The sequence below is a fragment of the Ornithodoros turicata genome, chromosome 2 (assembly GCF_037126465.1).
Source record: "Ornithodoros turicata isolate Travis chromosome 2, ASM3712646v1, whole genome shotgun sequence".
Classification (NCBI taxonomy): domain Eukaryota; kingdom Metazoa; phylum Arthropoda; class Arachnida; order Ixodida; family Argasidae; genus Ornithodoros; species Ornithodoros turicata.
In genome coordinates, this window is record NC_088202.1 from 109,916,117 (window position 1) to 109,941,889 (window position 25,773).

A 25,773-nucleotide genomic window follows, 5' to 3' on the forward strand; every position below is an offset into this window, starting at 1 on the left:
ATAAAGCAGTTACTGCCCATCTCTGCTTTTTATATTTCGATGATTCAAACATTGCGTTCTTTTGTTATGTTGTGTTGTGTTATTTGGACATTGAACTGTATTAAATTTTGCTTTCAAGGCGCACGTCAGTAGTGACCTCGTGCTCGCTCAATTCTGTCTGCTAGAGGGCCGTGACGGTCAGACGCGTATTCAATGCCATAACTTCATTGTGCAGCCCTCCGAAGGCATTCTTGCACTTCTTCAGGACGTGTTCCCCGTGTCACGTCGTCTGATGTACAAGTTTAGCAGTGATGGCCAATAACTACTTCTAAAGTAGTTTAACTATAACTACTAACTACTCTGCGACGGAGTAGTTTAACTAGTAGTTCAACTAATTTTCAGGGGAGGTAGTTAAAACTACTTCTTTAGCTACTGCAATGTATTTTAACTACATCTTTAACTACTTAACGTTGTCCATCAACACCAATCCCATTCTATAGTGTTCTTGGACACCAAAATATGAATCACAAGCAGCGATAAAAGTGAAGATTTAGTACACAAGCACGGCACAATTGCTCCACACCTCCGTTCTCATCAAACAAGTAGCTCGAGGTAACAGTCGGAAGCGCAATCGTGCCGTAAAGCTTGCGGCAAAATCGGAAGTAGTTGGCGCCTGCAGTAACCTAACTACTGTAGTTAACTACTCGAAATAGTAGTTTAACTAGTAGTTGCACACTACATTTCTGCAAGTAGTTGATAACTACTTTTTAACTACAATCAGGTAGTTTAACTACATGTAGTTAACTACTGGCCATCACTGAAGTTTAGAACCTCCGCCATGCGCCACGAACCTTTCGTGTCACTGATTCACTGTCAATAGCTAAGAACACGTTTTCGATATGCTGCAGTGTAATTATTCACATACACATTCCAAGTTACTTGTAGTCTTCAAAATTTCTGCATGGCCACAAAATCACAAAATCAAAATACATGCGACAGAAGCAACAGTATTGCGTTAGGCGTCCTGCTTTTCCGGAAATATTGTCACTGCCTGCAAAAGATACGAAAGGATACGATGGCTTATTATTGTCGAGGAATTCGATGATAAAAGAATATATGTGTGCCACCTACATTTTTTTTTTCGCGTCCAGCTTTTGGTAGTCCCGGTATGTGTATGGTCTTCGTCAACGTATTGGTTCACAAAAACAGACATTTAGCTTTTTCAAGCGTTTAATAGCTTACGGATTTATCACGTAATAAGTTTACTGAAGAGTAATGCAATCTTTCGCATGGAGGTTATTCCGTGAAAAGTTTTACCGCAGCATCCTTTTGCAATGCCATGTCTCTCTCCCGAAACGTGCTCTTTCCCCGATGTTACGTATTTGGCACACGTTATAGGGTAAAAGCTGGGAGCTAACATTGGCAGCTGAGCGTTATCGCAAATGTGGTTTTCGTCATCAAGTTGTCACAAACTAGTGTTTTAGTCGAACACCGCGCTCTCTTTGAACGAGGCAGTAAAAATTTGGAACCCAAGGTGCTCTGGAACGCTCTTCCGAGTACGGTGCGGTGGTCACGGAACGATCCAAATTTATTATTTGTGTAAGGATTTGTTCAAGAATTGATCAATGCTGGCCATCTTGTTTTTTCTTTCCTTGTTTGTTTGTTTGGAAGGAAAAAAAAAGAGGAGAAATTAAACTCGTCTCCCCACTTGTTCTGGTACTCCTAACATAAATTCTCACCCCCCACCCCACCCCCCAACAACAACAAAAAAAAACTTCTTATGTACACTACTCGCAAGTTCGCTATTCACTATGCACACGTTCGCTATTCAGACGTCAACTATTCACATGTTCACTAGAAGTTTTTCTTTCCTTCTGTCTTTCGTTCTTGTTCAGCTGTTGGATTTTTCGCATCTAACTTGTGGTAGCTGTATCGCACAATGGTAATATCGAACTGATAGTTTTGGAGTATGGGAGCGAGATTCCCGTGTAGGATTATGGCACTGTGAAAGGGGAGGAGGAGTATGGTGCTCTCATAGTAGCAAATAATGCTAACGCTTCTGATATTTTGCGACATTAAAAAAAATGAGTATGGTATAGGTCGTCTCAATCCAGAATCTCTTTTGATCCTATATAAGTCGTGATCAACGCTGTGAATTATGATGACTAGATCATCGTATTGTCCGTCGTTATAGTTCTTCGAGTACTTGAAGCGCTTGGGAAGCCGTCTGTTCGCAATACTTTATACGCCTTATAGGGCGTAAAAGGCGTTAGTGCGTTTTCGTTTTCAGGTTTCTTTTTTTGGTCTTAGTGTTTTCTCTAAGATCGTGCTGTTCTCAAGCTGTCCTTTACGCTCCTGTGATACCGTACAAGTTCGGAGATAACGCTGAGTAGGCGCTTGTGGCGCGCGGGTGCAGACCTACATAACCGTATCGTGTACCCACTACCTGGTTGCATGCATCAAGAAAGTACGACACCTCCCCGTTGTCCACTTTGCTGCCTTCCAGGGTACGCTGTAATGCGCATTGATAGAGGTTTGTAGAATTACACGATTTAATATAGCGCGACTAGGTTTACTGACACGTGTTTGTGCTGGAGGTTTCCCGGTACAAACCGGGACTCTAATACCCCTGACACACGGGCACATGCAGGACCTCTTATCTCAAGGCCTTTGTGAAATTCCACAATTGAGGTAGAAAACATTCACGCAGCACTGTTTCGCGCTCTCTGCGGCATCGAACTTGTTGCCATATCTAATAAAAGAGTTGAGATAAAAGGCCCTAAATGTGCCCGTATGACAACGGTATTATTCGGGCACTGTATACGGAACCGATTGAAGTCGTATGTTGTATAACTCTGGGTGTTTAATAATCTTCAGCGCAAATATTGTCGTGTTGCACATAAGCTCACCAGAGAACAGATTTCGGGCTCGGTGCTAAGATTTTAAACATTCCTCTGTTGGTGCATTGCTTGAATGAATAACAGCACACTATCTAGTCAGTCATGATCCGCATGCGCTGCTTTATAGCACGGCTGGCAATATCTTTCAAGATCTTTACTTCTTGTTGGCATATTCGCCGTGTACTTAAAGATCACCTTCAGTGCGATCTTGATAACCGTCGAGACCGTCACGTTTAAAATCCTACGCCTTACTTGTACAGTATCTCAAGTCTAGCAGCATTCAACGGATCTCATTGAGCTCGAGAACGTTTGTCCATATTTACCTTCATGGTTGCTGATGGATAAAGCGCAGGGATTGTACGTGGCGCCGCGCAGCGAACGCTCCAGGAGAGGGAGATTGCGCAAGTCATTCATAACCATACGTTACACAACCGGGCGCATAGGGCGCTACAGGTGCGGAAACCTACGCATTTGGACGAAAAGTAGTTTATTTCGAACCCATGTTTTCGATCGAATATGCATTCGAATACGGCTTGACTTGGATGAATCAGAAGTTATGTAAGCGAGTTGAAGGTTGCGTTTCCAGACAAGAGCGCAACAATGGGCAACAGTAGGCACTGTTAAAAGTGTGTTAAACACGTGTGTGGGATCCAATATGATTCCCTGGCATAAAAGCTTTTTCAGCGTCAAACTTATAGTTTGGTAATTCCTTCGGTCACTCATAAACTTGTTTTTCGTCGAGCAGTGCAAATCTTCGGGTAATACAATGTAAATATCAATAAAATTTTTCAACGCGAAGTGAAGTCGAAGAAGGAAAAAGCAGCTATCGAGCGTAGAGTTGCCTCACGAATACCGAGGATCAATATCTTATACATACGGATACGGAGCACAATATTGCAAAGGTTTCCCCCATCTGAGCAACAGTTCCTTCCGATTCTATAGAACATTGCAACTGAGCCTAAAATGCGACATATTTCACTGCGCGCAAAAGTTGGTAAAACATTTCTTTCTTTCTTTTTTATTTTTCTGATCAGCTTGCTATACGCGGACCGGAGAATGCAGTGCACAATAACGGCATAAATGGCCTCCATCTTAAATTTCTTTAGTGAAGGAGGCATCGTCATAACTGTAAATTAAATGGAAGTCTCTATAGGGTAGAAAGTTTGCGTACTGTAGCGCGTTTCCCTCGTGGGACTGGCGAGAGCGTGCACGGGACCGGACAAACGAGGGCGCCATCCGCGCCGCGCAGCATCTCCCCCTGGCGTGCAGTGAGAGTCTCCCGCTGCTGGCTTCGATCCGCGGCCAGTACGCACCAAAAGCGGGAGATTTGTCCAACGATGCAGCCCGCGCTGCTGGATTACGGACTCACTGTTGTCCCGAGCTCGCGCTACCGGCTCATCCAGTTGGAATGAAAAGATGGAAAACGTCCGCGTGCATAGCTGTCGCTTGATTTTGTGCTACGTTGAGTAGCCACACTAAGTGCTTCATGTTGCGGTGGTTGGTTGCGTTTCTGTGTCTGCGCTACTGTCCTGTGCACACGAGGATGCTCGACGCCGCTGTCCTTGGGATTGTGTCCGTCGCGGTTTTCGCGAGTGCTGCGGATGTTACACCCATACCAGGCGACGAAGAAGGTGAGGTGACGGTTTCTGAGTGAGAAAGAGTTTCTGTGACGATCCAGAAGCTTGTTTTCTGTGTCCGGGTAGTACACCACCGCCAGGAATTTATCCAGTATTTTCATTTAACTTGGATGTTAGAATTCTGCGGGGAGGCGTAGGTTGTGACACCCATGTCAGCGGGATATTACAGTATATTTTCACATAAAACGTATTCGTATCGAAACGCTTTTCGTGTTTGGGGCATGAGGTGTTGTAAGGTTTTTGGGAATGTGGTAGTGGTGGTGACGGATTCGCGCTTGGGGGGGGGGGGGGGGGGGGTCGAACTCGTAACGGGTATGTGACATTTGAGTCCGCTGTATTTCTCTTCAGCTCCTCCGATTGTTTTGATTTTTTTCTGTTCTTCTGTGGTGGTGGTGCTAGAAGTGTGGGGCGGGTGCTGAGCATGTTCCCCGTTTTCCTCTCTCTGGCAATGTTTACGAAGTTTTTATTGTTATCTCTTTTCAAAACTGGACTGTTTTTATTGCATTATTTCTCAAGTGGCATATAACTGAGTATGTAACTAACGCATATGCATAGAGCAATTTGCAATGTGGTTATGTGCCGTGCTGCCGTTTCCCTGTGTACTGGCTTATTTTTATTTTGCATACGACCAATGAGATCAAACAGCCCAAGGGCCGGAAATAGGGTCGGAAAAGATGTTGCTCAGCCGCAGACAATGTGCACTGCAGCAGCATACAGCCGTTATAAGACGTTATGGTGGGCCGCAATTAGGTGCGTTCAGGACGCTCCTTTTCATTGCTCGAAACTAAACCCTCTGTGCCGGTCTTGTTTCTGTGCCTTATTAGATAGATAGCATTGCGAACGTTGTCGCTTCCTCGTATCATGTTCCGTGCACATCGAGTGTTACGGATAACTTATGCTGAAAAGACTTCTGTAATTATCTTAAATATGTAACCTTCCGGATCGCAAGGTTACTGTGAGCCTTGTGTAGTATAGTGGATAGTTAGCGATAGTAAATTTTACCGTATTTGACCGAATAATGGTTCGCTTGTTTTAAAATAGCAAAATAGTAATAGTAGTAGTAGTACTAATTGTACATGTATCTTACTTTGTTCTGATGCATTGATACCACGAATTCAGTCACTTGTCCCACGCCAACACTGTGCACAATCTCTATACGCTAGAGACTAGGGTGTCGTCCGGCTGTTTGTTTTACCGACACGTCGAATACATAACAACTGCACTACTGTAGAACATTGTGTTTCAATGCGCTGCTATTAAATGGATGAATAAATTTTACTGCACTTCTCTGGAGCACTGGAGCTTTGAGTTTACGACACTAAAACATGCACGGAGAAATAGGTTTACGTCCTTGCTTTCGACAGCAATAGCGTATTTGCTTACGTCTCTCAGTATATCCAGTCACAACTGCTGCACAATTGAGCACGGCCGGCGGGCATTTTGCAATCCCTGGCGCCAGTCATTTAAAAATTCCGCTTACACGTACAACTGTCGCCTAGCATTCGATATGCCTAATCCCCCAGTCGTGCCAAATCCGAGCAGAACAACTGATCAGAACAACACATCCACTGAATGAAGAACAATTAAGAGCACACTTGAACTTGGTTCGCATAATGTACATCCCCAGTTCATTTTCTCTTCCACCGCAACCCAACCACATAATGTATACGGTACACCTGTCTGTCGCTGAAAATAATGCACGTGATAAGAAATGACGCACTTGTCCTTTTGCAGATATAACAACAACTGTGAGAAAAAATACGGGCCTTCCACGTTGATTCATTCTGTTTTGCCTCCTTTTTGTGTCCCACATAGACCCAACGTACAGGGAAGAGAAACTGTTTACATTCCATTTATTTCTGACGATGCTTCGAATTCATTTCTTCCTAACGGTTCTCGCGTGCCGTTGAAGTTAACGACTCAAGCTCTCGACGCATATCCTGGGATGAATTGCGCTCGCACAAATGGCAGGGTTGGCTTGTTTCACGAGCTGAGAGCGATGTCGCAAATTGAATAGTTCAACTCGCGACACTTCCGCTCGACTTTAGGCGCTCTCATTTTCGGTATAGAGTATAATTTCCTCGCTCGTTGCGCAGAAATCGTCTTCAATGCAGCGTAGCGTCGTTCAGACTATACCAAGATGAGCTGCCCTCTATTACAAAGCGGCTTCCGTCGTTGTACGCTTGTAGATTTAACGGACCGTTTTCAAAGATAAATTTCACCCTTCACGCAACCGACGCCCCGTGTATGAAAAATTGCTGAAGTGCTCCTGCAACCGCCATTCCGCATTACGACTCCCATATCCCGCTGTGATAGGAGGCCATCATCTCCGATCGCAGAACAAAGAGCAGTTCGAATATAATTATTATAAATCAAGTTTCTCGTGACCTTCCAAAAGTGGAATGAAGAATATTTGCGGAGGACGGAGTTAATTACCGGCCGGCAGAATATTGAGATCGGAATATCTTTCTTGTCTTTGCTGGATGGGTTTATTAAGCGCGTCGAACAGTGCGTTTTCATTAGACTTCCAGTTTGAACGACGGCACATCTGTGTAACTTTTCGGAGATATTGGAGCGGAGCTGAGTGCTATCGTTGAGCAATTATATGCAGGAAAACTGCATGTTGTTCAGCACGTAGTGACGAAAAATGTAAAAGTTGCCGAGGAAGATGTCGTACACGCCTACCAAAACATGAAGTCACGAGCTTTTGTTTTTCTGTATTGGCGTGAATACCGTCTGTGGCATGGATACGTCACCACCACCACGTAGTCATGAGCTCATAGTTACGCCGTAATATTTGCCAATAGTTCGTACTTCAAGCAAAAAGTAAGCGAAACGTAAATAAAACTGCGCTGCCGGACGCCTAGTTTCATTTAATTATCCGAACTGCATATTGATTTCTATTGCTTTATCGCTGGTTGTCAGCGGACATGCATCACGTACTACAGTTTCCTGCGCTGATGCTTCAGACAATTACCAAATGAACTTCTTGAACATTGATGTGATGATGGACTTTGTACGTTCGTAAATACCTAGTGCACATAAAATAAAATATTTCGTGAGGTACCGGTCTCAGCGTCTAAGAAGAACGTTACCCTTACGCACAATAGGAACAATCCGGGGTAGTTGGTACAGGTTCATGATGGTTGTTGCAGTTCTGTCTGCAGTTGTCCATTTTACTTCTTTCTATGTCCTTGTCTGCTTGCTGCATTTCGCCATCACGATACCCTCATGTCCCGTTTTTTTGTCTCCCTTCTTTTTAGTTGTCTGCTTTTCTCCGTCTTTTGCTATGTTACTCACAACGAGGCGGACGTTTGCTCCTGCTAGGCCGGTCTGGATTTGTGAACTTCATACGTGCATGGAGAAAATCACTCTAAACATGGCAAGCATCGCGAGCCCACCATAACACACAGCGTAATATGAGCAGTGAACAGCCTGCACATGGTATCGGGTAGAGTCACTAAATAAGCTACGCTTATTTAGTGACTCTAGTATCGGGCACGTGCATTGTTGATGTTGAAGTTGTCAACAAAGCGTAAAAGGGAGCAATTAACTCTGTCACACGTCGAATTGGGCTACTCCCATAAACAGACCCCCCCCCCCCAAAAAAAAAAAACAAGAACAAAGAAACATATACCTGGTGCCTCAGTTAAATCCCCTGGCTAAATAATTCGCGAACCGGTGCACCAATCGAATAACTTTCTTTTTTACAAGTATCTGTCCGATACCGCCTACAACCTGCGCACCGTGTGGATGAGTTGGAGCCGCTCATTATTTAAATAAAAATTCAAATGAATTTCGTGAAAAAACATAACTTCTAAAGCAGGGCCCCACCGCCATTAAAACGGGTACTACCCCGTTTGGGACCTTCAGTGGACACCTTTTAGAGAAAAATCTGCCACCGAAGCGGGTCATTTCTTGCAGTAATTAATTTGTTTCGGTTTACATATTTTTGTCGCGGCTGGTTCGGCGAAGTGCAAAAGGACGTAATTGATTGGTGTAATTCATTGGTGTAAGGATGTAATTCGTTGGCAGATATGGGAGTGGAAGAGCGTCCTTTTGCGCTTCACTGCGACCAGCCACGACAAAAATATGTAAACCGAAACCAGTTAATTACTGCAACAAATGACCCTCTTCGGTGGCATCTCTAAAAGGTGTTCGCGGAAGATCCCAAAAAGCGGTAGTAACCCATTTTAATGTCGACAACGCACTGTTTTAGAAGTTATGTTTTTTACGAGACTCATTTTAACTTTTATTTAAATAATGAGCGCCTCCCACTCATTCACACGGTGCGCAGCTTGTAGGTGGTATCGGACAGATACATGTAAAAAAGAAAGTTCATCGATTAGTGCACCGGTTCGCGAATTATTTACACCGGGGATTTATCTGAGACACTCTGTATACATAGAAAGGAGAAATAAACGCCGCTCTCGCCCGCCCCACGTGCAGGCGATAAAACAAGTTCAGACGTAATCAGCGGGCAGCGTAGTGCACAATGAAGCACACGGTCCTTCACTGTCCTGTGTTTTGCCGTCTGCACGAAGGTATAGGCTGTGCGTCGCAGTCATCATGCATGTCAGGTTGTTGACAATCCCACTCCTCGACTACGATACGATACTGTGTATTCTGGTATGCGCGGTGTGCCTCTATTTCACAGATGAACGGGAGTGTTGGAGTTACACGTCATAGATTCTAAGTTCATGAATTGGCAAGCAGTGGATAGAGAGAATGTAGCAGACGTTGAAGTACAGTGGGGCCTAATTTCGTGAGGGAATCTCATTAGAGGCCGACTGAAACCCCATGGGGATAAAGGCGTGGTCGAGACTGTGAAACGGTGGGTGACATGTAATTGCCCGAAAATGTGTGCGTGCGTGCGTGCGCTCGAGAGGAGATGGGGAAGCGGTGGGAGAAGGTCCCATGCTCGAGGGAGGTTCTTATCAAATTTTTGCTTTTTCACATCAAGCGTTATGCTGTCATACGAGAAGAAAACTTAGAAGTATTGTGGTACTATAGGCTTAGTTGTCTTTGCGCTTGGACAGGTACCCGTGGTATTTAACGTGGCTAGCTTGAGGCAGGGATCGGAACCGTCATTTTTGTTTTGCTTTTTGGTTCGGTTTCAGGTTCAGGCGTATTGGTTCTGTTCGGGTTCAGCTCCGCTGCAGCGCAAAATATCGGTTCGAACCGGTTCAGGAAAGTGAATTTTGAGCAGATTGCCTTGTTAAACAACAATAAATGGAGAAGTGATAATGACATGGGGTGTTTCCCCGTGGTAGCCATGGGACCCTACCCCACTTCACAGCCGTGGGTTAAGAGCTTCTACGTCCTACTCAGGGACTGGCCGTTATTTTCACGGCCTGAAATGAAAACCTGGGGTTGCTGAACGACAAAAATCATGTACAATTGGAAGCCTACAGCCGCCAAAAGGAAGAAGAAAAAAAATACACGCCCGATGGCGCTTCTTGTCCTTTCTGATCACATCTGTTCATATCTTCAATTGTGCCATCTCACATTACATAGCGTGCACGCTGAGTGTTGGCTCAGGCCCGTCGGACCAAACGGCGCCTTCCCAAACGCGTAGTCAGACACTTTCTTTTCTTTGTGTTTGTGTCGTCTTTTACGTGTTCTCATGCTCAAGGTTTTCTTGCACTATGAATCTTAACCAGCTAGCGGCCATCCTCTCAGTTCTCTCAGCTCTACTTTTTCTCCTTTGGGAGCAATAAAAATTGACTCGCCATATAGAGCCCGATCTCCAACACAATTGTTAGAGCTGCGAGGAGGAAATACGAAATACCTAGCGCACTTGGGTTGCTGTTTGGTTTTGTTCAGTTTCAGTTACCAATTTCTTTGGCAACCCGGCTCAATCCGCCGTGTAAATCGTAGTTCCCATCTCTCACAACGCACATTGCGTCTGTACCGTTTCGCGAACCGGTAACTGCTGGTATTTTTTTTTTTTTCAGTTCCGGGTCGGTTCCCGGTCGGTCAGAAAAAAACAATTTTGTTCCGTTCAGTTCCGGTTCAGCGAAAAAACGGGTGTTTAGCGGTTTTCGGTTGCGATCCCTGGCTTGAAGCACCTTACCCGTCATTCTACTCATCTCAGGAACGGGTATCCTATATGTTTTGTTTGCTACCGTTTGTTTGTTTGCCCACCCCATTACCATCCAATGTATGTGTGTGTGTGTGTGTTGCTACCGTTACTTTTATCATTTCGTACAACTGAGTGCAGATGATCAGTCGTGTTTCTTGCAAGTGACGTATATCATAGTACCTATGAAAATGTAACAACAACAACAATAAATGAAGGAGAAGTGATGATGACATGGCATGTTTCCCTGTGGTAGCCGCAGGAGACTACCCCACTTCACGGAGGTTAATATGAGATGATGGATTATGGTGAACGCGAAGCGACGACAGGTTGGAATTGGTTTAGAACTCTTCGAAGAGTCCAGTAGCTTGCATGAAAGCAAAAAGGGAGCGAGGAGCCCGGCACTGATGCGCAGGGGCGCTCCATGGGCCAAGTACTTTTGACAACCTGAATGGTCTATGGTCAAGGAGCTCGAGTTGGTGTCTAAACACCCGGCGTTCACACGTGTACCGGTTACACTTCTCGATATGATAAGGAGGATCGTAGCTGTGGTGTGGCAAGATGGGCACAGCGCCGTGTTACTGTAACCCAACTTAACCTGGAACACAGGGGTGAAGGTGACATTGAGTCGCAGATGCCGCAAAAGTGACGTAAAGCTGCGGGGGAAGCCACCTGGCACCTTAAGTGATAATGACGGGTCCACTGCATGGAGGATTGACCACTGAATGATGCCATGTCGCCATTGCTTGCGGGCCAAGGGTGACACCAACGCAGACAAGTAGAAGCGTCTATCTCGGTTGGAGAGGATAATGGGAACGTCTCTGGATACGATGTTCCGCAGCAGTCGCCAAATCTGCAACCTCGTTCCCCTGAATGCCAGTGTGGCCGGGGACCCACTGTAGGGTCAACCGGTGTCCCTGTTAGTGATTTGACTGCAATGGGTTTTTGCGTGGAATAATCATCTACACACACACACGCGCACACACATAAAGAGACGATGATGAGATGAGGCTGATGCCGACCAGCAGGCTGGGCGCTGTCCCAGTGCTATTTGTAGATAATCAGAGATGATGATGGAGATGTGGATTCAGGTGTTCAAAGCAGTGTGGAGAGGCCTGTTGACGACAGGAAATCCCAAAGGTGACGGAGATACTGCTGCATATGAACGGTACTGGACCATGGACCCAGCACCTTATTAATCATCTACAGTTGCGGGATGCTGTCATGCATTTGGCCAGGTACCAAAGTTTACGATATTACCACAGTCGCTCTGGTGTTTTTTTCTTCCCCCGGCATAGAGATGCTGTCGCACATGCATTTTATTGCAAGAATGGATTTAAACTACAGGCAGATGGGGGGGGGGGTAGCATTACCACAAGTGAGCTGACACGCCGCCATCTGGCACGCGGACATGTCTGCCGCGCTTTTCGCCCTGCCGCGACTTCTGATGGTTCACAACACCTCTAAGAGCAACTACACTACCGACTTCACACTATACTGCACAACACAAAGCATGAACTACCGAACCACCCACTTTCTCCTGTTTTTTCTAGCGATTGTAAAGTATGAACTACCGAATCGACCAGTTCTTTTTCTACCCTGTTCGACACATGTACCGCATGCCAGATGCTTTACAACCATCCTCAACTCGAATAGCTTGACTCCCACTACCTTGCAGTTAGTTTCGAAACATTTGGAAACCTGACTATCGACCGCCATATACACAATTGGTGGTAACGTTTTTTTTTTCTTCTTCTTTTTGTTGGACCTCTGCCTGTCAAATCAGAATTCTGCAGGTCATCAGAGTCTTGAGCTCATACCAAGCAAACTGGCATTCATCCGTAGTAATTCTTTTTAGATAAAATTATGATTGCCCACTCTCATGTGCTTTGTGCTCATTAATTTGCCGAAGCGTTACACGACACATCAATCAAAAGGGATTCAATAAACATCCCCCCTCCCATCTCCGTTCCCTTCCGAATAACATATCGTTCAAAAGCCAGTCGAAAGCAATCAATCAATCGTTGCATCCGTGTCTGTGCTTCATAACGTCACCCAAGACGCATCATGACGTCAGTTGTAATGGTCAAGAACCAGCTAAGCGTATCTTCTTTCTCTTTCTTTCTCCGAGGATGGCCACTTAATTTCTATCTCCCATGAACTGTTCCCTGGCGGGGCTTTCACGTGAGAGCCACCGCTCGATTACTCTTTCAGGCCCCTCCTGGCAAAAGTATCTACAACACACTCCGTGAGGAAGGCTGTAAAAACGTCCGCTGCGTCGTGCAAGATCAGCTATACTTCTTTGAGCCCCATAGACGTTGATACTAAATATAGGAGCCATTCGTCTTTTCTTCACTTAGACTGAGACACTGACGTGACATTAATTTATTCATACTTTTTTGTGTGACGCCCTCGACAGAATACGCCATTGTGTCACTGACACACGGACAGGCTAGAAATCCTGAAGTAGAGATCCTTTACAGCTTTGAACGCCTCCTTACTGAAGGAAGTTTGCGGCGCCGACACACGTGTTTTTGTCAGCGTATGCTGCCAGATATATGGCGCTAGCTGTTCGAAAAAAGAAAAAAAGAAAAAGGAAAACTTCAGAACAAGTAAATCTATTTGTCAGCTGAAAATTTTTAATTGCTAATTACAGTTGTTTACATATGTGTGGTTTATATTGAATTATTAAACAACACACCACGCAACGATTTTGTTTAATTAGTCGATACTGTCTGCCGAAATTGTGGTAGTATAGAAAAAGTATTGCCTTCTTCATTGATAACAATCGATGCACGTGCAGAATGTCGTCATTAGGCTGACTTACCTCACGTGTAAATCTGTACTCCCAATTATGATAATCGATGCAACGACAGTACAGCTGCACAAGCGAAAACGTTCGTATTTCGCAAGTGGATAGTCATTGGCGACTTAGGAACGTTTTTCTTAATCACGTTCACACGTTTGGTACTTCTACTATCAGCAAAAAAATTAAGGTACATGATATCGAGTGAACCGCAGGCTGGAAGTCACGTTTTATCCGTGGTGTAGTCACGCCTTTTCATTTCGATGTCTTCCCACAAGCTGAACGCAGTAAGTTGTCAGAAAGTCGTCACTGCTCACGTGTGAGGTAAATGTGACAAAGTGAAGCTGGACGCGTTGCAAGCTCCAGCAATTTCTTTCATTTGAGTAACAAAAAAATCTAGCTAAAACACAGCAATTGCCTGATTTTCGTCCGGTAAGTGTCCGGTAGCATAACTCGATGCTTGAGATTCGATTGGTTAATTTACAATTTACAGTTGATAATGCGGAAGTCAAGCTCAGAAAAGTAAGTTTGATTTCCTCTTCGCGGTTTTCCTACTCGGAACTTTGCTCTCCTGCCATTGCCACTGAATGTTCTAATCTTTCTGAATCGAAATGACCCTTCCACCGCAGTTCTTTGTCACATGCTCAAGTCTCTGCTGCTATCGACCTTGAGCAGTGGCTAGTCGTTTTATGCATAACCTCCGCGTCTTATAGCTAGTGTCGCACCATGCAGTTCTAAAAAAGTCGAAGTAAATATTCCTTGGATGTTATGATACAGGTCTCCTCGAGACTTGTAACTTGTAAGTTGTCATTGCCTCAAACGGTCATTGACAAGATCAAGCACACACTCCGTCATAACAACAGCACGCAGACATATTGTTTGGCAAGCCGCTCGTTGACATAACGGCACCACTAAGATCAATATTACCATCATATCTGAAACTGCGCACCGCCACGGTGACCTTATCAAAACTGCATAATTCGTCACATAATCCTCCTTCCATCACGGCTAGCACCTGCGCAACACATACACATTTCCCCGCGAAGTCAACCCGCCTCCCCGACCGACAGGCAACCATTCAATTTATACCAGATCATCAAGGTGGAGATAACGCTCCCCTTCGTAATGAGCGCAGCTGTGTAAAACGCCGCAGCACCCCTGTTTTTCTTATCGTTCTGTTTACCCGATAATGTACATAAATCAGGCCCTGTGTGCGAACAACTAATGGGCCTTTCCGACGTAAGACAATGCATCACATGTCCCATTTGCCGTCTTCGATAACCCATCACGGCTCGCCGAAATCTGCCTCCAGTCGAGACCCCACCCCTCGACTTGGATCTTTTGCTGAGTTGAACAGGTGGATTAATTTTGTCTGATGGATAACCCGACTCTGTGATAAAGTAGCCTGCTGTTTCCTGCTAAATTCTCATCGGTGACGTGTCATATGGAGTAACAAGGCAGAATTGATGAAGTGATAAGGACTTCGCGTGCCTCTCGCTCCAGGTAATGGAATTGACGGACGTCGTATATGATCATCTTTGTATGCATTATGTGTCGTTCGCGCAGTTTTGAATTTCTTTTTTTTTTCAGAGTCTGTTGTCGTAACGATAACTTGCAGTGTGAATGAAACAGGGGAGAGAGACATTAGTGCATGGCATCGTTGCGCAATTCGAAAACGACTAACATTGTGGCACGCCTTTCTTCTTGTTCTATGGCACGCAGCACATCGCGGTACGCCAAAATCTAGGACATTGCATTGGATCGGACCTACGTTCCCAGTTTTTTCTTTCTACTTCTATTCTATGCTATGGATTGGATTAAAAAATAACTGGACATTGTGGCTCCCCAGGTGACAAGAAGAGGTCACTGAAAGTCGGTACAAGTGTGCGCAGATCACGCTGGCCCCACCTCCTTCTCGATATTCTTGCTTGTTTTTCTCATTCTTATTTTACGTTTTCCCATGCTTTTTCATGTTGCTTTTTTGTTGTTTTGTGAGATGAAGTGTATATATATATATATATATATATATATATATATTGCACCAGAGTATCTTGTTCCTTTAGCCTCTGCTGGGTCGTCTGAAAGCTCATTGCATGCTGGAAAGGATGGCATAGACGCAGGCCAGCTGGTGAACCAGATCCATGGCGAACGCAGCCTGAGCTTGAACAGCAGCCAAAGAAGGACGACACAGACAACAGCTCATTGCATGCTGCATTATAACTGATGCCACGAACCAATTGACAAATACTATAACACGAACACAGAAAATTAAAAGACTGGTGTACCAGTCTTTTAATTTTCTGTGTTCGTGTTAGCGTACCTGGCAGCCCCTGTGGATTTTCGTTCAGATACTACAACCGTTGACTATAACAGTTTACGTTTTATGTGTGCCTGATGCCCTTTTGAGCCGTTTTCATAACCCTTGCAGTATATGTCCAGGACACCGAAATGTTGTCTTCGGAGTTTCAGTTCAAGTACTACGGGAAATGAATATCAACAATTTGCGTGATAAATCCTCATAACAGAATCCTCGTGGCGACTTTGCTTTGCGCCACGTCAAGAACAAAAATAAATAAATAAATAAATAAAAAGGAACGAGTCAGTACGGGCGAGTGGAAACATTCTTTTTTTACATTTTTGCTTCCTCCTTTTTTCGTCGCTCCCCCACTTCATTGCGACATGTGTTCAGAATGTCCCGCGGCACCTCGGATGGGGACATGCACACCGAACTGACCTCACACGGATGCCCGCGGGGTACTACAGTCTCGCGGGAGCATGTGGGATGGGGCAATCACTCATATGCTATGCGCGCTGCTCTGATGCAGCCGCACGAATTCTCCTCGTTGCCCTCTCCACGCTGTTACACTGACGCTGTTTACACTGTGGCCGTCACCGTCAGTGGCATTCATTCCGTTTCTGGACTTCATATCTTCTCCTTTCAGTGCTGCGTGTCCTCAGGTGTACCATCGGCCCAATTGCTTTCGGCTCGCTTAGCACTGCTTGACTGATTTTCCGGCAGAGAGAGAAATTGATTTCGACGTGTATCCCGTGATGAGATCGAGCAAACGTTGCGGTGCACCATCGGTGAATCATGCTTCTTCTTTCGGCGCGCAGATGTAAGAAACTGATTTTTAGGTATAGTAAGTTGTCAGAACGGTACACTAGACTGAAGTTAGTATAGACGTCGCGTCCGCAAAGTCCTCGCGATAGCTGGGGTTGCCAACATGAAGAGCGCAGAACTCTATGTATCATCGTTCGCAGTTTTACCGTAATGAGGCTTGTGCTGAGACGTCACGTTTGGTCACGTGACTTGGGAAAACGTAGCCTCAGTAGGAAGGCATGCCGTTAGTTGCTGCGGTGTTCGTGCAATTAGGAGGGGATAATGTGAAACCATGCGCTGTTGCTTCTCTCGGCCCACAGTATGACGCCTGCGATGCATCCCCATGTTTTCCCGGGTCTCGTGGGTCAAAGACGCTCAAAGGCTGCGCGTGACGTCATGTGCGCTAGGTAGGTTGGCAGCACCCTCTGGAAGGTCGCACCGTAATTATGCTTAGAACACCCCTTAACGAATGCGGTAAGGGTATAACGACAATCTATCAATCTATAGTCATACAGGCAAACGCTGAAGACAGGATGCTGCATAAGCGTTCCCCCTATACTGCACGTGCTTATCAGGCCTCTGCGGTGCTCGGGCGGTTGTTTTTCCCTTCAGCTGACGTTTGCTTGGGAAACCCTTCTTAAAATTGTTAAATGTTCTGTAAACTGAGCTGGGGTAGTAATTTTCTGGATTGCGCGAATCTGTGTCCACCTCACGGCCGCTCTTCGCTTCATCCCTTTGACGCTCTTTTATTACGCCTTGATTACAAAATGCTCTGAAGCGCGAGGACACGGCTCGAGCCGCGTGACAATGAAAAATGAGAATTTTATCTTGGCTTTGCTTTCTCTTAATAACGGTTCACGAACGATAAACATGGTGATTCGTTTTTCTCGCAGCATTCAACTGAAGTTCTTTCACATTTCGGACACTCCTCGTTTCTCAGATGCAACAAAATCGGATGAATTAGTCATCTTGCAGCAGTTTGTGTTCGTTTCATTGTATCGCATTGCCTATCGTTCTGCCTCATTTTCACGTGCCATGTTGAAAAGTTGTTCACGGTACGAATTGTGATGCACACAGTGAATACGGTCAAGTATTACTTGACGGTGACCTCAAAGTAGCCGCGTACGCAAGGAAGCTTCGGTTGTGGCACAACGTTGGCGTACAACTTTATACAACAACAACGACAACTTTATTGAGAGATGATGAATGGGGAGTTTCGTCGCGAGGGGCGATACTCTACCCCATTGCAGGTGGTGATGCGGGGAATGAAATAATGAGCCCCTCCACAATAAGGATCGAAGTCCTCTGGTACCCAGAAAGGTGAAGAGAGCCTCGAGGGCAGAGCGTTGGTGGGCTGGATGTGGCCAGGGGCCAAGCAATTTTGTCAGAGAGAGGGGGCGAGAGTCTAGCTACTTAAGGGATCCGGAGAGTATACGGTTCGGGCGTAGAACTTGAAAAGCTAAAGCAATACCCGGAACCCGTAGAAACGTCCAGAGAAAGATTATCTACAACAAAAACAACAATAGATGACGATGAGATGGGGTGTTTCACCGCGGTGGTGCGGTACCCTGCCCCATTGCACGTGGAATATTATAGTAAGATCATGAAGGAAGGATGAAAATACGAGACAAAATTAAAGCGTCTGGAGCAATCCAGTGGACGACAGGAAGTCCATGAACAGGTGAAGAACTCGACGATGGAGCACAGGATCTTCATAGGGCCCAATGAGTGCAGCTAAATTGAACGATCTCTTGCTGATACAAAAAAGAAGAAAAGATTATCTAGAAAAGAAAGTCTAGAAAGCATTGTTACAGGCACAACAAAAAATAGTTTTATCTGCTGCTGAAATAACACGACGGAAGACCAAATGTGACAGAATGTGTATGTGGGCACAGTTTCGCCGGGTATACTTCATATTTTAGAGCAGTTTCACATATCTATTCCAGAGAGACAACGCTCTGACACATGAAACGCGTTCGAAAGACCTGTGAAAACTTTGATGATAGCGAGCTTTAGTACATCCGAAGAACGATAAAGGAAGTTATCAAACCTGAGCTTAGCAATGTGATGTCACCCGCTTCAACGAAACAAGGCGATTGGCTTATCATGTTTTCCGGACCGTTATCGTGAACACCTTCCGATCTACTACAACTCTCTATCAGCGCATTACGGCTTCTTTGATGCGAGTGACATCACATTTCTAAGCTTATGGATTTGATAACTTCCCAAGCAGCAAAATGTACTGAAAGTCGAGTGCAATAGGGGTGGACGGGTAGGTGGAAGGCCTTGAAGAGACTCGTGAAACTAAAGAACATTGATAAGACACATACCGTCCACCCCTATTGCACTCGACTTTCAGTACATTGTGCTGCTTGGGTTCCTGTATAGTATCGGGGGGTGGGGGGATATGTTTATTAAAGATAAAGAAAGGGGGAAAGCTGTATAGTATCGCTTGCGCAGGGTTCTTCCGATGTACTATATAGAGCGTTTTAGTACATCGCATGCTATCGTCTTTGCGTACGTAAAGGATAGCGTTGGTGGTTCTGCGCACGCGCAAAACATAAAACGAGTTTCGCGCATTGCGCGCAACCATTACGCTGTCGCTTACGTGCGCAAAAGCGATAGCGTACGGTGCACGAAAACTCTGTGATGTCGCTTATGATGCACGTAGTCGGACACGCCAAGCACACATTTCAGCACTGAGAGACAAATTTTTGTTTGTTTGTTTGTTTGTTAACATTTTATTTTCTCAGCAAGATGCTGAATGACCAGCTCCCGTGGCATAGTGGTTAGGATGATCGCTTTCCACGCCGAGACTGGGAGGTGACACGGGTTCGGATCCTGTCACCGGCTGTGCTGTCAGAGGTTTTCCCCGGGTTTTCCGAAGACTTTCCAGGCGAATGTCCACACAGTTCCCCCTGAAGTCGGCCCAGAACGCATACTACCCCCCCCCTGTCCCCCACTCCTTCCTGCTGTCCTCTCTCAATCTGTCCACGTCTGTACGCCGCTCTTAGCCACAGTTGCTTCGCGGCGGAAACTACGGATGGAAACTAGCAGGATGGAAAAAGTAACCGCGCTGAGGCTGGAACACACCTACAGACGAACACAGCACAAGCCTCAAGGTGCCTAAGAACAAGAAAGGTTGAAATGTGGCGGCCGTCGAAACAGCCAGACAGCGGCGGGAATCGAACCACGTGGCCCTCAATAACTAGCGGAACGTTTCCGCCATCTGGAGGGAACTGAAGGGAACGCCGTCTAGGGGAAGAAATTTTTGTTCTGAGCTGACGAGGGATCGTCGGCATATCCTGACCTTAGGCGGTTTAAAAACGCGCGGTTTCATATATATCGTGATATTGCATCGCAGGGAAACATCCCACATCATCATCATCCATTCATCTATGTTGTTGTTGTTGTGATATTGCACGTTTAATTAATTTCTGTTGCTCGCCATTTCCCTTGCAGCGCATCCAGTATTGCGCTCGCTGGTGGCATATCCTATCGTTGGCGGTCGTCAGCGCTGCTGTAGGTGACGGAGGCACTTTAGGTGCCCACTACGGCGGAGGGGGGATCCAACAATATATATTGTTTCATTCAGCCTCGCACAAAGACCTCAGAACGCAACATGTGGATGCCGTCAGTGGCTTATCGTCAGTTGGCGCTTGCACGAATTTTCAAAAGACCCCACAAAACTCATAGTTTCGGATTCTCGAGGAGTAAGTGACGTCACCGAGTGCTCTGGCGTCCTTTTCCGAGCGCCAGCGCGTCTTCGCCCTTTGTCACACGTTGGAAGGCGGCCAGCAGCTGTGTTGAGTAGACGGAAATTGACTTTCGAGGAGCAATGTTGCCAGGCGCGTGGGTAGATTGAGTACCATATGACGTCACATTTCTCCAAGTTACAAATTAAATTTGTCATACTTCCACGTGACATGGAGAGGGAATATTTTGGGCGAATACAGTGTGATACACGTGTATTGCCATGACATACATTCGGTAAGATTCGAATGACACGAAATTTTGTCCAAAGTGGCAGCAAATTTTCTCAGCTGGCTTTCGTATCGCTTCAAATACGGCATAAGCTGAAAGGTCAATTGTTTCCACGCTACGCTCTACATTTGTAATTCTTTAGTGAAAAGCGACAAGATGGTGATGGTTGTGGTGGTTGCAAGATATATATAGGTTGAGGTAAAAGGATTATCAAACGGCCCCGAAGTTTTACAGAAGTTCAAAAAAAGACGTGGAAACAGATTTTAGGGAAGTTACAAACACTAGTTCACTACATAGGGAGACGTTAAAAAGTAAAATGGGCAAGGGGTGGACGTTTCGACAGTGGCACTGTCTTCGTCAGGACAAAAGATCACATATATATATATATATACATACAGGCCATAGTTAATGTCCAACCAGCTACTCGAGCAGCAACTTTCACTGTGGTTCAGAGCCCCGCTTTAAAGGAAATGGTTCATGATTCTGCGTCTTGTCATGCGCAATTCGGAAACATCGGACCGCTTAGTGCCTGGGAACGCAACTCCCATAGTGCTTCTCGCAACTTCGCGCAGTTTCTTGGGGCTTTCGCAAGTCGTCTGCTTGTGCGACTGGTACGGCTGACTTTGATGTGCATGCATACGGACTTTGAGAACGGGAACCGCTTTATATGCAGAATGTTGCCGCAACGACTTTGAGCGACACAACACATTGTGTAAAAAAGCGTTGATGCTCTTAGGTTGCTTGTGTGACTCAGATATGTGTGAAATGAAAGGTGTGCATGCGCAAGTGATTTAGCCTGTTCTGTGGGAAGAGAACTTTGGTCGAGAATGATATGATACTACAGTGTCCAGCGTATACTCACTCGATGGTACACTCTAAAGTCCGTAACCCATAAATAGAAGTAAAAAACTTGCAAACTTTTTACCTCTATTTCTAGAGGTAACTATGTTACCTATACTCTGAATAACCCTTGTACACAGGTTAAAGCATAACCTGTAGTCACTTTCCACGTTGCTGCCCATGTAACTCTTACACAGAGGTTAAAGTATAACCTATACCCACCCACTGCGTTGCTAGGTTTGTAACCTTTATCTTAAAGTTATTCAGTGAAGCCATCTACACAGGAAGGCGGGGTGAGGCGTCCCTGAGAACATTGCACGAACTCCTAATAAAAGAAGCACACCACAAAGAAATGTGTCCTAACAGTATTGGGTAATCATAACTATGCGCTCGCGGATGCCGATTTGCCTGTACCTGAAGCAGAGTAAGCTCGACACGCGCATCTTTTTGGAAAAATAAAAAAAAATCACAATACTAAAAAAAATTGTGGAGCTCAGTTGCAAAAAAAAAAAACGAGTAAGAATGGAACCACTGAAAACAAATTAAACGCATGTCACGAGTTTCCAAAAACCTCACGGAACTAAATATCGTTCACTGCAGCCGCTATGTAAAGTACTTCGTTAACTAAAAGGTTGTGACACGTTCTCAAGGACACCTTGCCCAATAAAACGCAGGAAATGCTAAACGAAAATATGAAGCTTTTCTTTGCAAACACAGCGTTACTTTATTATCAACGGTTCATTCTACATAGTATTCTACGCAAAATACTCGAAAAATATACTGTAAAATTCTTTATCATCTTCATATGACACATGGAAAGACCATTCAAAGAATGAATTGTAACATATTAAATAGGAGTACTATTAAAAGTTCAAGATGCAATACACTTTGCACTGAAAGTCAAAATCGAGTTCACAGGTCTCTTCTTCAGTGGAGCAAAATATATCCGAAGGATCAGATATGAAATATGAGTATTACTAAACTGCAGAACACCTTGCACTGAATGTACATATAACGGAACTGAGTTGACAAGTCACTTTTTGACTTTAGCAAAATAGATAATTCGTAGTCATCTTCACATGACGTGTAGAAAAATTATCTAAATGAAAGTTTAATGAGATAAAGAACCCCAACGCATTTTGCACTTAAGGCACGTTACAAAAAATCAGGGGTTCCTCATAATGCAACTTCCGAACCTGATCTGATTTTACCAAAGTGGTGTCAATCTGCACACCCATTTCCTGAAACAATTCCTCTATGCTGCTTAGAACGCAATCGACAACCATCTTGGAGCACATGTGGTGGCCCTCTGGGTTATGGCATAAATAGCCTTTTTTTTTTTTCAGATTATTCTTCGAACTTTGATCTGTTCTTTCCATCTGCTCAAGTAGCTCACCTATACATTGTGTTGGCTGGCTCATCCTGTCATGTTATGTCATCCTGTACTCGTGTGCTTAACTAAATACAAAAATTCAAATGATGTATGTATCTTAAGATGGTTTCAAACGTTGTTCCACAAGTATCACAAGAAGGGAGAAAGCCACACCCAACACACTGAACAACGTGGTCACAAAAGCACTGGAAATACCTAGTCGACAATCTACAATGTTGGCAAATATAGGTTCGTACATGGCTGGCTGGCTGGGTTTGCGACGAATCCCGAGCTTGCGGAGAGTTGTGGGAAGGACCTGGTTTGCTGCTATCTCTCTGAGCCTCTGCAGAGTTATAGACTGGGATTGGGCTGCTGCTGTATTTCTGCTGGACTGTTCGTATGTACTTCTGTGGCACAAGATACCTAAATATAAACCGCAACGTCATAAGGGGGCGCGCTGATTATTTCATTTTTACACGTATCCCCACAGTTTACGAGTGCAGGAACCATTACCCACACTATTCACTTACCCTCTGCCACAATACTGCCAGGTAACTCATGGCTGTGTCCATCAAATTTGGAACCAGTGGAGCTACCTGCGAAGAACAATCTTTTTTACTGCAATATTCTGCACAAATTGCAAGGCCATAATATATCGGGTGCTTTTAGTCCTACCACTTTCTGTGCTATTGCGCCGAATGCAATTGTAACGTTAAAAATGCTTTGCTCATGACGTCTCAAGTTCAAAACAACCTGCGAAGAGCCAAATGATAACGGTTACACAAGTCTGACGTGGAAACGCGCAGCTTGCTTATCCTCCTTTTCGGGATTCTATCATGTAGTCACAGGCAACGAAGTGATGATAGCCGACATTTCAGTGCAATGACAGAAGAAAAAAAAAGACCATAAGCGACCGTTAAAATAACTGGCTAGGAATAGACTTAAACAATAGTGAAGGAAAAGAACGAATGTCTAATTCAGGACGAGGAAGAAGCAGTCGCAATTATGATGCGTCTTTGGGATCACTAAAAGCGAATGCATCAAGAAGTTTCACGCAACGCAATCACTTGCTCAACGCATGCATAAAGCGCGTTCCTCGTGTTAGTACTAACCTGTTTCACTCAGTGCTGCATGCTTGGCTCGTGCATGGTGACAATAACAGCATGCTACTTCCAGTGCATGTCCATTTTCATCCATTTCTCCAATAAATGCATCACGATCACAGCCGGCGTCCGTGCAACGTCCCTGTGTGAGACCTCAAATGTCTGTGCGCGTCCGTCACATCATATATCCACCTGCGAGCTTCGCCCATGCAACATTGCACTAACATGAGAGTGAACTACGCAGGAATGTAATAGCAAATGCAGAAGGTTACTTACTTGGTGACTTTGAATTCCGTTGTTTCCAATGCAACGGATGTCGAAGCGGCGAGGTACTACACAGCAAGCGAAACGCTCCACCCGCTTTTTCCTGATACACGCTGTTGCCAACTGCCACTTGACGTGCAACCTCCACCTGCCGACTTTCGCGAAACTGCGGACCACTTCGCTTTTATAAGTAACGCTGGTAACTTCTCCAAAAGCGTAACGCCGTCCTTAGGGGTAACGCCACTGTTTCTCTCGCAATGTAACCTGTAAGAGGGCAGCGCACGTCCGCATGTAACCTTTGAATGGGCTGTAACCTTTACATCGAGCACAAATAACTTGTATTTCACAAGTTAGGTGCGTATCAGAGTAACGTTAGAGGGAACTAGATTAAGAGTGTACCCTTTAATGGCACATATCGATTCGGTACGAATTCCAGTTCCATTCCAGTTCCAGTTCCAGCTCCATTAAGGTACGAAAGCCATGCTGGTCTTAGCAAACATCACAGCACTGAAGTGCTGTTCACAGCAACGGCAGTGAAAAGCCTGTGTACATTTTACCACTGCGCCGGTTGTTAGCTCCGCCGAATGAAAACAGTTATGATTTTTATGGGTACGCAAAAAAAAAAAAAATTAACAAACAGTTTCAGATTATATAATAATTTATGCACCATTGGATTGTGTCCTGTGTGTCCGCCAAGGAATCGTCTGGTTGGGCAGGCGAGGTTACTTGTCTAAAGTAAACATTACTGTCGATTTCAAGGTTCAACAGGCCCAATTCGAAGAGCACTTGCAACATACAAACCCAAACGCATTTCTGCCAAATCAAAGAGCGTCGATAAGTGTACTCATCGTGATTGCTCTATATGCCCATGACCAGCCTTATACGGTGTTCTATTTTCACAAACGTGACTTCAAGAAACCAGCTTCAGCACGGCAATATCAGGGCTGCGTGGTGTTGCTAAGACAAAATCAATCTTTCCTAGGCTGTCGCCAGCTTCCTGTCCTCTGTCTGACCTACGAAATATACGAGCTTAAAATGGAACCTGGAGGTCATTAAATGATAATGAATCCGACTTTTAAATTAGCGCCACGGCTAATGCGATTTTCGGCCAGCTAAAGAAGGTCAAATGACCCGCTAATTATCGGGATGAATGAAGGGACGTGAAGTGCTGGAAATCATTGTCAAAACAATTTCAGATGAGACCTAGTCTGTGGTGACGACAGTGCTCACTACTTAAATTGGTACACGCATATGAAGGAAAACGCATCGATTTCGTATTGCAATGTCCAGAAAAGAAGTTTATGCGAGATTAGCCTCAGTGTGGGAAATATGCTATCGGTGCTTCGAACAGTGTTGCCTGTAGTCCTTTTTCTGGCTGTATTGTTCCACCCACAAACGCGTTTTGAAGTAGCCAGTCCTGACTGGGTCGGGACTAACATCTCCATATTTTTCTTTCATTTCCAGTTCCAAGTGTGGTCTGTGTTGCGCACAATAGCAAATATATGTACTCCAGTAAGAGGGGAACAGAAAAATGGACATGAGAGATTTAGCCTTGCTCTTGCAAGAACGTAGGAAAATGAGGCATTGTAATAATGAGAGATGAGGAAGTTACTTTAGAAAAGGAACTGGTTACCAGTTAAGTTGCTCTGCAAAAACTGTAACTTAGTTAGTAACGAAGTTACAGGTAATGAAAATGAACTTGAAGT

General features: G+C 44.9%; 1 protein-coding gene across 9 annotated transcripts in view; it reads left to right on the plus strand.

Moving 5' to 3' along the window:
- The window catches only part of LOC135385943 (hemicentin-2-like), a 1,123,122-nt gene that overhangs the window by 734,733 nt on the left and 362,616 nt on the right, over window positions 1-25,773 (plus strand). For 5 of the 9 annotated variants that reach the window (XM_064615581.1, XM_064615584.1, XM_064615582.1 and 2 more), the window contains exon 1: window positions 4,191-4,510. The exons of the other annotated variants lie outside the window; for them this stretch is intronic. In XM_064615581.1, coding sequence (XP_064471651.1) covers window positions 4,366-4,510 — 145 coding nt within the window. In that variant the 5' untranslated portion in view covers window positions 4,191-4,365. Of the gene's footprint in view, window positions 1-4,190; window positions 4,511-25,773 lie in introns of those variants that run through there. 9 annotated transcript variants of the gene reach the window in all.